At 39.7% G+C, this 14097-nt stretch overlaps 2 protein-coding genes across 2 annotated transcripts; both read right to left on the bottom strand.

The window, feature by feature from the left end:
* Positions 1–1651: 1651 nt before the first annotated feature.
* LOC116249904 (endo-1,4-beta-xylanase 1-like) lies at positions 1652–3989 on the bottom strand. Its single transcript, XM_031623215.2, has 5 exons — positions 3525–3989; positions 3274–3442; positions 2546–2895; positions 2245–2422; positions 1652–1850 (listed from the first exon to the last, which is right to left on the bottom strand). The coding sequence occupies exons 1-5, from the start codon at positions 3920–3922 to the stop codon at positions 1788–1790; spliced, it is 1158 nt and encodes a 385-aa protein (XP_031479075.1). The 5' UTR covers positions 3923–3989; the 3' UTR covers positions 1652–1787.
* Positions 3990–7111: 3122 nt separating this feature from the next.
* Positions 7112–11800, bottom strand: LOC116249507 (thiol protease SEN102-like). The gene is made up of 4 exons (XM_031622622.2): positions 11236–11800; positions 9012–9244; positions 8736–8876; positions 7112–7671 (listed from the first exon to the last, which is right to left on the bottom strand). Exons 1-4 carry the CDS (start codon positions 11684–11686, stop codon positions 7426–7428), a joined length of 1071 nt encoding a protein of 356 aa, XP_031478482.1. The 5' UTR covers positions 11687–11800; the 3' UTR covers positions 7112–7425.
* Positions 11801–14097: the final 2297 nt, after the last annotated feature.

Genomic DNA, 14097 nt, shown 5'->3' with positions numbered 1-14097 from the left:
GTGATTTGTGGTTGCAGCCAATCATTCATGTGCAATTCTTTTGTAGGACCCACTTTTTTTTCGGGCAGCCAATAGGACACTGCCATGTCACCGCCACCGAATGGCGTCCACCTCTTAGCTTTTCTCCTACGTGGTCGAACGGCCTCCAGCATGGATTAGTTGCAGGAACCTTTAAACTAAAAATTGGGTTCAAGAACCAATTGGCTGAGAGATGTTGTCGCTCGGCGTGTTTGAATTGGTGGCCTAGGATTGCCGGTGCTGGGTATCAACTACGACCTAATTTTACAAGTATATGGTTAATTGTGGTCATGCTAAGCTAAAGCGGTTTGTGTGTTTGAAAGATCATAACATAACTGGTCAAGCTGGCAGGTTTGTAAACTACAGGTTGTCAGTTCAACACTATTCTCCTAGAGGGTGAGGTTTAGCACCATGGGTGTAAAGCTCCTCTAGACTCGACTTAGTAAGACTCGAGCCTCAGTTCAAGTCAACTCAACTTTCTCAACAAACGAGTCAAGCTCTAGTTTATGCAATGATTAGTTTATTTCGTTTATGTAACCGAGTCAAACTCGAGGTTACTCAACTCAACTCGTAAAACTCAAGTCAATTTGTAAAACTCTTCTTACGGCCTTAACCTGATTTAACTTTTATTTTCGTGCTTCCCGAATCACCTATTGTAGGCCTGCGGTCTCTTTTCAGCCGCCTCTACCTCTCTGTCATTCTCTTGGCATACAACGATCAGCCAAAGTTTTTAGGAAAAGTTTTTCACCTTTCATAGGAAAAGTTTTTCACCTTTCATGTACAAGTCACATGTATATCCATTTAAGCAATCTACTCTTTTTGATAATTTTTGGGGATGTATTTTATATATTTTCTTTCTCGAGCTTAACCGAACCGAGCCCACTTAACTGGAGTTTGACTCATTTAAGTTGTCGAGTCCATTTTTTAACTTGAACTCGACTCATTTGATAAACGAGCCGAGTTCAAGTCAAGTTTACCGAGCAAGTTCGAGTTAGCTCGACTCTTTGAACAGCCCTAATTGGACCCCATCATATCATCTTTTGATGGGTTACTCTAAGCAACATTTATTAATGAGCAAGTTCCTATAAATAAAGACTTGTACCTGGGATGGCATTATTTGGGTTTAGAGGCGTGTTAGCGAGTCTTAAGAGCCGAGTTGTTCTCCTTGAGCACAATTTATTGAGCTCGACTCAAGCTTGGCTCAAGCTTGAGTTGAGTATTTTAGGTCTCGAGCAGAGCTCAAGCTGGCTCAGCTCGACTCGACTCGTGTTTAGGCCTAGCATGGTGAATACTTAATGGGAGTTCTCCCTTGCAAAAGATCAAGTGGTTCTTCCTAGATTACCCATGGGAAAGAATGTTTTGCTGGGGGAGCAAGTGCGGCTGGAGCGAGTTGTTTATGGTAGTCCTCATTTTGAAGCGCATTTGAGAGCATCAATAAAAACATAATTGGACAATAATGTTTACTTTATTAGCAGAATTCTGTAAGAGAATATGAAGTCACAGCAAATATTTTGCTTATTGTTTACTGCCGAATAAGACCACTTCACCTTACATGTGCTTAAAGAAGAACAAGCTGATGATTCTGGCCTGTCTGCATTACATTCAAAAGTTCTATAGAAGATGCATTGGGCACACAAACTAAAGTATGTTCTTTTGCTTTGTTAGGTCACACGAAAGTTTTGGAAGAAATTGATCCTACCAAGAAGCAAATGCTGCAAATCAACCAAAAGGTAATGGCTCCAGCGGTACTCCTTACCAGTCACATAACATCAAAAGCAGCCAGGTTGTCCTCCAGAAATCAGATTGCATCTAAAACAGGCCTCGCCCTGTATCTGCTTATATGATGAAATAGCCCCTCATCACACATGACTAACTCATAGAACATATTACAATGTGATGACAAAATAAAAGATTCAAGAAAGTAAAAATAACAAATGCATGCAGAAACCAACAGAACAACCTACAGTACAATCAAAGCAATATGGATATCCTATGATCATGAAAGAGTAAGACTTAGTGCTCATTTCAGTGGCCGATGTCATTTAAGGTAGACTTACCAAACAGCTAAACCATAAATTGGTAAGTATGTAGCCAAAGATAATTCTCAATTTGCAATCAAATGATAAACATGAACAATTGAACATCCATATATGTGCAAGGTAATGTTATCCTAGACAACCTTGAGAGAGAGAGAGAGAGAGAGAGAGAGCCTCATAATTGACTAACCTCAATTACAGGTGGAAGTGAAGGTGATGGCTTCATTGCACGCTTCACAACTAAACTGTTCACAAGTATATCAGTGCCTTCTGATGGTCCCTCCAAATATACAATTACTCTAGAAGCAGCTTCATTCAAAAGAAACTTTCCTCGCAACTGAGTCCAGTCCTTATCTGTTGCTTGTACACTGTATAAGCAGCACTCTTCTCCATAAGTTCAATGTATCATTCTACCAAATTCAAATGAAATATGAGGTCAATCTATAAACTCATTAGAAATTAAGTTCAGAGGAAACCAGTTGAAACTATACTTGGCAATGCCAATGTATTGCTCTTGCTGGTTTGTGTTTTGAACCCATAATGTTGCCCGTACGTCTGCACTGGGAGAATTTCCGAATATTCGAACAATTGCAGTGACCTCATAGGCAAGCTTGCTCTGCACCCGACCAGTTATGTCCTGTTGAATCCCGTTCCAGTTTTGTTTGCGGTCAGTTGCCGAAGCAAAAACCTTTCCAGTCATTGGGAGAACTTTACCATCTCCCATGGAACGATGTAAAACAATCTTGCAACCTTTTCCACTCCAAGTATTAAGACCATCTTCAAACCGAGGATTTAGTATGATGTTCTCAGCCTCATCATCTGTGACAGCTTTAACCTCTTCCTTTAAGACAAGAAAAGAAGAGGCATAAGGCTACAGTTTTAGCAGTACATCCGTTCAAATAATGACAAAGCATGTGAGCTACAACTTCTAATGAATCTTTTTCAGTAGTGGAGGAACCAATCCTGAGGTAGTGGTACTGGGTGCACTGGTTTAGCCTCAGAAATCTTCAACCAGGGAAGCATGGCAAGTTTATACCGATTATCGATTGAAACGACGTCCATAGATGTTGTTTGCGGGCATCACAAATTATTGTTATTGACAAGAGATAATGCATTTTCTCCGTTTTATGAATAACTTTTCTAACAAAATGGGATGAAATTTATGCGTATCATAATAAAAGACAAAGCTGCAGATATATAAGCAATTTCAGAAGAGAACCTCAAATTCGCCGCGGGTAGGGCCAGAAGAATGACAAACGTAAACCTGATCGACAAGCAAATCAACGCCGGGATCAGGACCTTCCAGATAAACAATCACACGCGTTGGAACACTCGTCAAAGAAAACTTCCCTTCCAGATTAACCCACCTCTTGTTTGACGCTATGGTGCTGCAACAAGGGATTAAAGTAAACTCACCGCGATCTTTCATGAAAACGCAAAACAAAAAACAATTAAGATATTCAGGGTTACCTTCCAATGTAAGCAAAAGTGGGCGAGGAGCCCACCTGCTCCAACCTGAGCGTAGCTTGGACGCGAGACTCATGGCACCCACGTACTCGAACTGAAGCAAAGAAGGTGTAGCTAGAATGCGGGGAAATCCTCGAAGTGATGTCCTGCTCTAGACCTTGCCAAGGCTGGGTTCTATTCGAGGCAACGGCATAGCTTGTCCCTGATTCAGAAACCACTCCTTCAGCGCAACCAGGTGCTTTTGATATCACATACCCATGGCAGCAATTTGGGCGCCAGAATTGCAAGCCTCCGGAGAAGTCATGGTTGAGGATGATATTGTTATTTGTCATTCGATACAAATAAAATCCTAAGGATACAGGAGCTCCTCTCTGTGTTTTAGTCGAGTGAATCAAACCCATGTTTGAATTGAAACTGAGATAGATCGGTGGCAGATTTGCTTTGGACGAAGAAACGATACTTGGTACAAGAGGATTGTTGTTAGTTGAACCTGCCACTTCTCTGTTCACGGTGGTATTTATAGAGCCAACTAGCAGAACATCGAATTGGAGTAGCAGAAAGGAAACCAGCATTCTGAGAGGAGTTGCTTGCTTTTTTTTTTTCTTCTCCGCATCGTTGGCGTGCAATCTCTCTTTCTCTCTTAAAAACTCGTGTTTTAAGAAGGATAATTAACTTTTACAAATGATAATATTTTAAAGAGGATGCTATTCTCCTGCCACTCGAGCCAACTGTACCTTTCTTTATTGTAAAAGCACGACTTTTTAAAATATGTCTTTTCTCCACTCATTCTGTAATGAACTTTTACCAAAAAAATATTCGAAAGAGATGGTTATTCTCTTACCACTAGTACAAATCGCATTCGATCCTATCATCATGTGATGGATTACTTTGACCAGCATTTAGTGACGAGCATGGAAGTTTTTATAAAAAAAAAGGTTGTTACTTAGGAGAGCATTGAAATTTTGGTTTTAATGGCCATGTGAGCGAGTTTTATGTGAGCAGAGTCGGGCTGCTCGATATATTATCGTGCTGAGCTTGAGCTAAGGTCGATTCGAATCATGTTCAGGCCTATTTAGCATTAAGCTCATGGTGTTCAACCAGCCTCAGACTAAATCGGAGTTTTCTCTAAGTCTCAAAAGAAGATGGAGAAGCCCAATATGTATATATCCGTCCAGCACTCCGTCGAATGTGATTAAACGTACACCCAATGCATTGCATGGAACGGTCTGTTGAGGGAGGTTAGAGGATTTTTCCATCCAAACCTGAACAGATAAATCCAAGGATACTATCAGGATACTATATGTACATAATACTTTTACCACGAGTTTACAACTGAGCTGTTCTGTGTTTTCATAAAAATTAGCGCATCGTTCAAATTTATTGTTATATAATCAGGCGGAAAGTTGATTTCATACTCTCAAACGAAGGCTACTTAAATGTACTACTCAATTTAGCCAATATACATCAAACTTTTCATGAAATTGAGCATACGTTTGGAAGGCGTCGACTGGGGTTTGGAATGTAGTCTCCAAGTTTTGTCGAGACATATTTGCTCCTTCATGGGGTTCGACCCATAGAGCATTATATAGTTCATGGTACGGAATCCGTGACTCTAAACAACCACCACCAATAGTAAAAGGAAATAGCCATGAGAGTCATTTTGGTTGCCGTTAGGCCATTTATTTTATGGAATGCATTGAGCGGCTATCATGTAAAATTACTTTAGTAAGTCATTTTGGGTCCCAAGATTAGTATGTCATGCTTCCAACTGTTCTGTGTGGTGCTTAATGTTTTGCCACTACTGCTCTCGGACAAAGGATGGTTTCATCTGGTTTGTTCTGCCTGATAAGTGATGGGAGTGAGAGCTACACGTTCCTTCTCGTTTTCCTTAGGGTCCAGAACTACGTTGATAGCAGGTGGAGAAGTCTCTACCTGTTTTAACTTTCACGTATGACCCACCTCCTTTGAGCATAGCCTCCCATGCACAACTTTTGACTGAAGACATGCCTTCAACGCACCCCAAGTCCACCGGTTTGAGTTATGGCCCTCATGGCTCTTTTATTTTGTTTCTGAAAACTTTTGTGCCGTTGAATCTTGATATCGAAATAGAAACCAATGGGGAGAAGTAGCTAGGATTAAATTTTCTTGAAAAACTATACGTAACAAAATAGACATAATTATTCTTGAATGTCATAGTTTTTCATCGACTCATTCTTGCTCTATTAAACTAAAAAAATAAAGGAAAAGAAGTGAGTGGAGAAAGGATTAATTGTCAAGATATTCCGATGGAAGTGCAGTCTTCATGTTTGGGAGAGGACAAAAGCGGTACAATTCCCAAAACTAAGCCAACGCAAGTCCACGGTAAAGAATCAAATTCGCTTAACCATCGATCCTTGATAAAATCAATAGCTACCACAATTTGAAAATTGGTAAAGCTAGTAGTAAGTGAATGGTGGCTGCAAATGTTTCCAAAGCTGACGAGATTTGGATTGGAAAAGCAAACAAAAGCGAAAAGGAGAATCCTAAACAAAGAAGTCAAGCTTTTAGTAAGTCTCAGAGCACTAGTTCCATACAATCAGATTAATTGTCTGCCTTCTAGGGTAGTTTGGTTGTTGAAATATTATGTAAGTGTTTCATGAATGTACCTTAAAGATTGAAGCAAATTTATAATGCACTAGAACTAGTTGCCCATGAATCTACCACAATCTTTAAGACAGATTTATATAACATTTATATGAGTGTTCCATTTGTCAAACCCCATAGTCCTATAGATTACTTCATGAAACATTTTGTTCCTCAAAAACTAAATTCTCCAATTAATTAACCACATAAAAATTTTGAATCCAACAAGTTTTCAGCCACTCAATCTTGCATATCTTGCTCCATCACTGTTTGATCTCCCCTTTAAATGAAGAACAAGGTGCTCATAGATTCACGTGTGAGAAATTTCCTGATGGAAACTGAAGAAAATGAACCAAACAGCTCTAGAGATCAGAACCATAAGTATCGGATGTGTGAAAAATGGGATCAACTCCTCCCCAAGGAACTGTAACACTGCCAATGCTTTCAAACAAGCGAAAGCCTGAATCAATATAACTACATGAAAGAACCTCCTCCACAGTAGCATACATAATTGGATTTGATGCTCGTGGGGATTGCATTTGGCTTTTATTTAGGCAAGATCCTTTCGTAGCAGCACGAAACATAAATTTGTTGCTGTGGTGAATATTTCAATATTTTGTTGCAGTACAAAAATAGCATTGCATAGAGTAGACAAGGAAATATTGGAACAACACCAAAAAAGATACAAAAAAGAAGCAAAATGAGAGAGAGAGAGAGAGAGAGAGAGATAACGGACATGCATGGTAGGCTGAGAAGTGAGAAACCTTCAACAGAGCAGATAGTCCTTCTTCCCTTGCTACAATATGGAAATAGTCAATCATGTCTTACTGAATTTTACTGAATTGATGAAGTTCCAGTCATCCGGCAACTATTTGGCATCCGGCAACATTGACTTGCATGTGGACACGTAAGGGAATAATTTATGCATACGAGGCTGTGCCATACGACTTAATTAACAAGAATAGAAGAAACACTTTCGTAGCTCAAAACATTATTATCGATCAAATTTAAAGCATCACACTTTCACAAGCAAGCATAGGAAAAAAAAAAGCAAAGAAAAATAGGACATTTTTTCCTGAAACGCTATACATCTAGATCCCCTACATGCACAAAGTCTGACTACGATCCAATCCCCACTCTGATTATTTTTGGACCAACACTCATAACAAGTCCATGGACGTAAAGGATGGATGGCGGAAGGATTCCAATCTCCTAATTAACCTAATATTCCATGATCAAAAGAGTTGCAGTTTGGCGTTTCATGGTTGCAGTGCATCCTCTTCTACAGTTCATCATCAACCCATTGAGTTGCAGAAGATTTAGTGGGGTATACTGCATACGTAGCGATGCCACAGAGCCCATCAGGTTCTGATATCTCACGGGCCATCTTGATGTATCCGTTCTCACCCCACCCGGATCCCCACGAGTTCTTCACTATCCAATACTTGGTTCCATCGGCTTCAGTTCCGTATCCAACAATGGCGACTCCATGGTCGAGCTCTGTTCCACATGGTCCAGTGAACACTCCCTGCCAGTGTCCCATTTACAATTTCTCAGAATGGTTTCCAAAGTGGGAGCAAAGATCAGCGAAAAAGAGAGATGCAAATGCACTAATCAAGGAGCAGCTACTCCATAACTTCCATCATCCTGTCCAAACTCAAAAACAAGTAGGATGGGACGAACATAAAATGTTTACGAGGTGATGCTATTCGACCATGTGAATTAGACTAATAGTGATCATTCGTAAATTTCTAGAAAATACGAATATCAAAATATGGTGTAGGAAATTAAATGTAAAATTACATGAGGTGGAGATTCCCATGATTGAAATCCAGACGACGTATTATTGACGGGTCAGCTTCTTGATTACTATCTTTTTCTTGGTGGATGACAGGCAAAGTTTAGGCTATTAGAGCAGGCAAACCCTTAACAGCCATTTGATAATAGTAATAATAACAAACTGCCTTGTGAATTTGCTTTACAATTGGGACACATGAATCTGTTTAAGGATTGGGGCAGATTTGTCAACACCATGTTGTAATGTTCCATGTATTTGATCTAGTCCTGGGTTAAGACTTATGAACAGTTTGTTACTATTCTCTTCGATCGCGTGGCAGCAGAGACATTCTGTAACCCATGAATCAATCCTAGAAATTGGGCAGATTCATGAAGTGTTTCATGAATATACCTAATTTTTGAGGCAGATTCATTCACAAACGCTCACAAAGTGTCAGCCCCGAATTGACATGAAGAGATGTTTTCTTGGGTATTAAGTTCCTGGACTTAATTTCTTCCATTTAATTGGCCGCACCTAGATCCAGGGGCGGAGCCAGGATTTTTTGTAGGGGCGGAGATTCCAGGGTCGGGCCAAGACGATTCGCGGGCCGGGCCAGGGTCGGGCCAAACTAAAAAAAATTGATTTTTTCAATGTAAAAAAAAAAAATTTCATGCTCTCACTCGAGCCATAGCCCGGGCGGGCCCCCCCTCCCTCCGCCCCTGCCTGGATCAAACAAGTGTTAAATTGACGTATCCTAAGTATGCAATTGAAAGAATTTTAAGGAGAGAAAGCAGTTCAGGCTGTCGTTCACCAACCTCACTGTAGAATTGGAAAGCAGTACCGCTGGCTTCAATAGCAACAGAAACAGGTTGCTTGGCGACCGCTTGCATTAGAGCACTCTCATTTTTCTCAGGGACGGAGACATGGCCGTCGATGGTTACGTCATTGATTTTCAGCTACAATTAAGGACAAACATAAACACATTAAAAATCACATCTAGAAACCAAGGACTGCCAAATCTTTATCATGAACATAAACTACAAATTTTGAGTGGGAAAGACCAGAGCTTTAATTAGGAGATAGGTCTGTACCTTGGAGACATTGCATTTGCCTTGTTTCTCTGTGTAGGGGTACTTCTTTTCGAGAGCCAATCCTCCATTCTTTTCCACAAACTCGAAAGCCTTTTCCATCAAACCACCGTTGCAGCCACCATTGCCGGTGTCACAATCAACCAACTCCTGCTCTGATACGGAAACCAATTTTTTGGTCTTGATCTGTGTTATGCCTTCGATTGCAACGACTGTAGAAAATGCCCAACAGCTACCTGAATCCATGAAATAGATTCCTTGTTATTAGATGAAGCTTCCAGCTTAGATGCCATGATGTTAGAGGGATCGTTCTGGTGTTTAGGCATTTTATCACCTTATTGTCAAATATTTTTAATTGGTAAGCATTAGATCCCAGGCTGCGTTAAAATATTTGTTTTGGGAGATTATCAGATCTTAGTAACTTAGATCTTAAATCCATGTTACATGTAAAAAATCACGGAGGGGTTCAAACTTTCAATCCATGGATTTGAGATATTATATTGAACTTAGATCATCGTGCATCTCAAATCTATGGTGAAATAAACAACCAAAGTCTTCTAATTGTAACCTTTTTTTTTATCTTGATAAAATCTTAATAACACAATATTTGTGTTTTTTTGAGATCCTCAGTTTATGAACAAAACCTCATATTTGATGCCCAATGGGAGGGGAGATTTGACCTTAATTAAATCCACAGAACTGAGATTCAATGCACCTCGATCTGGTCTGGGGCTATTAAATGCTCCTTCAATAACAATAAAATACCTCTCATCATGAATGATGAATCTAAAGAGCACCTACTTTTATGGGTGAAACCTCACCAATAATGAAGCATATTATTTGAGGCGGTGGCAACTGGCAAGCAAACACAACGCAAATAACCAGTCGCATGTTCGCATCTTCAAATGGCGACAATCAACAGCATGAAACATGAGCACAGTACGTTACGACTACACGAGTAAACAAACGAAAGAAGGTCTCGTGTCTTTGACGTGCACTGTTCAAGAAACGCTTGTGCGCTACGTTTATATGACATAACTTTTTTATGTTGTTCTTAAATGCACAATGCAAGTTTTGCGGCTTTATATTAATACTATATTAATACTGTCAATACGGCAACGGGCCGGGCCGGGCCGGCCCGTCTCGGTAAAACCAGGCCTGTCGGGCCCGATAGCACGGGTTTCAGCCCAAGGCTCGGGGCTCGTTTGGTAATAAAAAAAATATTTTTTAATTATAAAATAATTTAGTAATATAAAATATATTTTTAATAATAAAATACATATTATTAAATTTTAAAAAATTTAAAAATTTATTTTTTAAATTATAAACGGATTGGGCGGAGACAAGCCATTTTCTCGGCTCAAAAACGGATCAGACCGGGTCGGGTACTGGGTACCCAGCCCGTTGCCCAAGTCCAGTGAATACTTTTTAACAAAAGCCATTTTCATACGTATGTTTCTTCTGGGAAAGGTCACATATATATTCTGTTGCATAACATCGGCCCGGTCGAGTCAGGGTTCGGGCCGAGAAACGGCTCGGTGGGCCAGGCCCGGGCTTGATGTGTGGCTCGGCCCAGTTCAATTCGGCCTGTTTATATTTTAAAAAATAAATTTTTAATTTTTTAAAATTTAATAATATATATTTTATTATTAAAAATATATTTTATATTACTAAAAAATTTATAGTTAATTTTTTTTTGTTGCCAAAGGAGCGGGGCCGGGTCGGGCCCCAAACCAAGACCCGGGCTATCGGGCCGGGCCGAGGCCGGGTTTCGGGCCCGACGGGTGGGGTCGGGCGGGCTGGGTTTTACTGGGCCTACTTTATATGTTACTTTATATGTAATGCTTCTTTCAAGTAAATTCATAAAAGTTTAAAAAAAAAATCATGTTGTAACACAAGGATTTTCTTGTAATGATTTATTTAATAAATTAAGTTCATTTTTCTTAAACTTGTCTTTATCATTTCAATTAGAACCGCTCATTTTTCTGCTTGTTTAAGGATGAAAATTGTTACCTTTAAAGCAATTATATTTTCAATAGTAAAAAGCATGACAAATCAAATAGAAAAGTTCATGTCGTGTCCAATTTCAGGCAGATTTGAGTTAACATTTCATGCATGTTGGGGAGAAAGAAAACATACCACAAGCAGGAAATTAAACATCGGAAAAGGTATGTACAAAGAAGCATGGAAATGAAAACAACTATTAATGAATTGTAATTGAACTCACCGCATTTCCCCTGGTTCTTGACTTCCGTAACAGCGCCGAGGGCCCTCCAGTCGATGGCCGGAGGAGGATCATCCCCCGCGTCGCGCTGCAAGGCCGCAGCCGAGGGACGCTGACTTCCCTGCAGCAGCCTGTGGTGATTGATCTTGGAGTTGGCGTAGAGCGACCGGAACTCCTGGTTCGTCAGGTCGCCGAAGTCGTTGAGCTTCAGTTTGTAGGAGCTGCCCTTCTTGTTGAACTCATGAATGAACTTAACGTTGTGCTTGAAGACATTGAATCTCGTCAGCAGCTCGTCGACGTCCCTGGAAACGCTGTGGTGGCTCCTCCACCTCTCGTACAGACCCCACAAGCTCTCTTCGCTTTCCAGATCCTTCTGATCGAACGTGATGCTGTCTGCCGCACCGGCGAGAACCAAGCTTATCAGCAGAGCCAAAGAGAAGGATTTAATCCGCATTTTACTTGGATCTTCTAGGAACTGAATTCTTTTGGTTATTATAGAAGAACAAGGAATGGAAGACGATGGGGAATTGGAGAAGCAGAAGAAGGAATGGAAGACGATGGGGAATTGGAGAAGTGGGAAGTGCTTATATATAGTTAACAGAGGAGGAATAAATGAAGGTATTCTGTATTTTTTTTAAATCAAATTCGTCCTTGACTTATTGGATTATTGACAAACTGATGATTATCTTATTTTTATTGACCAACTCAACCATGTCATTCGCATCATGTGTCTTGATCATAACTCGCTTACTTCCTTTTTCTTTTAAATAATTGCAATGAATTTTCGCATTCGTCGACAAACTTTAACATCGATGACTACACTAAAGAATTAAGTAGAAGGTGGGCATGAAGCTGAGCGAATTTATGAATTGTTTACAAGTCAGGAATGAAGTTGAAATAGCAATAATTGATCAATATTAATAGAAGTAACCGACAGGGTTAAGTTGAAACTATGGGCTTCCTGGGACGTCCGTTGAAATTGGGATGTTACGACTCAGAAGATGACTTTTTCGAGGGAGAGAACGTTTTTCGCGCTGCCATGAGTTCTCTGCGTTAGACAAGGAACTTAGTTTGTTTTGGGCTTTAGAAAGGGATTATTTGGGTTCTGGAAACTAGCTAAATATGTAAGAAGTGAGACGCCAAACCAGAAAAGAAAGGAAAGCCTCAAATCCATAACTGCCTGCACAATTAAATAAGTGTAAATTGATCCCATCTTTTGGTTTAAATTGTCGAAATAATAAAATAAAATATGGATAAACAAAAAATATTTAGGTGATCAGGAAGAAGAGTATTTCATATTATCATATCATCTATATATCATCTATTAAGAGCAAAAGCTCACACCCCAAGGGTTGCAGGCTGCTTTCAGATTTTTCATTGAGGTCCTCACTATCATGGTTTACTTGCATATCCTGCCCTTTTTGAAGTTGAGGCTAAGAAAGTTTGAAACAAAGGATCCACCTATTAGCACCTGTTGCTTTGTTCATTGTGCCAACCCAATTGGCGATCCGCTAAGCCTGGCGTCCCGATTGGGCCCGTGCGGCCGGGAAAAACCAAGTCTGGGCCCGATATGCCGGCCCGGGTCAGCTCGGCCCGGCCCATTTAAATTAAAAAAATATTTTTGAAATATAAAGTAACATTTTTTTAATATAAAATGTATTTATTAAGAATAAAAAATATTGTTAAAACAAAAAAAAATTTAAAAATATATTTTTTTTACTTGCCGGGCCGGGCCGACCCAGGCCTGGCTGTCGGGCCCGGGCCCGGCCCAAACACGGCCGGGCCGGCCCGACCGCCAGCCTTAAGTCAGATTCCCTATCGTTGTTCTATATCACCTTTGATGTTTTCAGATACGACATGGTCCACAAATCGTTGTTCCCAAAATCGGAAGGCTTATGGAATTTCCTACCTTGGATGAAGTGCCAAGGCCTGTTGAATGAGAGAAAGCAAAATATTATTATCATTAATATCAGGTAAGGAATCAGTACTTTTTTTGCAATTCATAGTGATAAATCTCATTCTCTCTTTCGAAGCCTCAATAATTTTGTCAAACTTTCATAGTGCTTTTCGTTTCTTTCACACTATTAAAATGACAAAACCGAGTTACTTGTTTTGTCTTCGATTGAGAACATTTCCCATATTCTATTTGCTGATGTAGCAGGAGAAAACGAAAGAACGCTGCATAATTTTTGGATCACAATAAAAAAAAAAATTGGGTTGGTGCACGCAGCACCGGAAGAAAAAGAAATTGTGGTATTTTGGAGATTTTTTTTTTTAAACGTCTTTTGACTTTTTCATTACTCCTTGTTTTTTGACATTACAATAAACTCCCCTTACTGACCAAGAGTATTCACACTTTTCAGTACACAATTTTTTGTACACGACACAGTACATATAACCAGCTTCGCCGAGTTGTGGTGCTTCTTGTAGCACATTCCCAGCATAGATCTGAACCTTGTTCCAGAAATAGAGATCATTTAATCTATGGCCAAACAACAATCCTGGGGATATAATTATTTGCTTCCCATTGTATTATTTAATTAACGAGAAAAACAATTAGTAAATCGTTCATAGTTTTCCTTAGATAATGAAATTGAGACCAAAGTGTGTCTTTCATCTTTTGTAATACGCCCTATCCTATTAGTTACTTTCGAGTTTATCCTTCAAGCCTCAAGTTCTCCAAATTCTTGGTCCACTTTTCCTTGAACGGCACAAATTCATGCATAGAGTTGTAAACTGTTCAAGCAATCGGTAAAATTGTCGTGCACACTAGTCCTACCATTAATTTAAGGTTGATTTTCAAGCATAGTTAAAAAAAAAGAGATAACTGATGTTGGAAACTGATAATAAAAGAAAATATATGAA

The sequence above is a fragment of the Nymphaea colorata genome, chromosome 3, assembly GCF_008831285.2.
Source record: "Nymphaea colorata isolate Beijing-Zhang1983 chromosome 3, ASM883128v2, whole genome shotgun sequence".
NCBI classification, from domain to species: Eukaryota; Viridiplantae; Streptophyta; class Magnoliopsida; order Nymphaeales; family Nymphaeaceae; genus Nymphaea; species Nymphaea colorata.
Note: the sequence above shows the minus strand (reverse complement) of the source record. Positions and strands in the feature narration are given on the sequence as shown.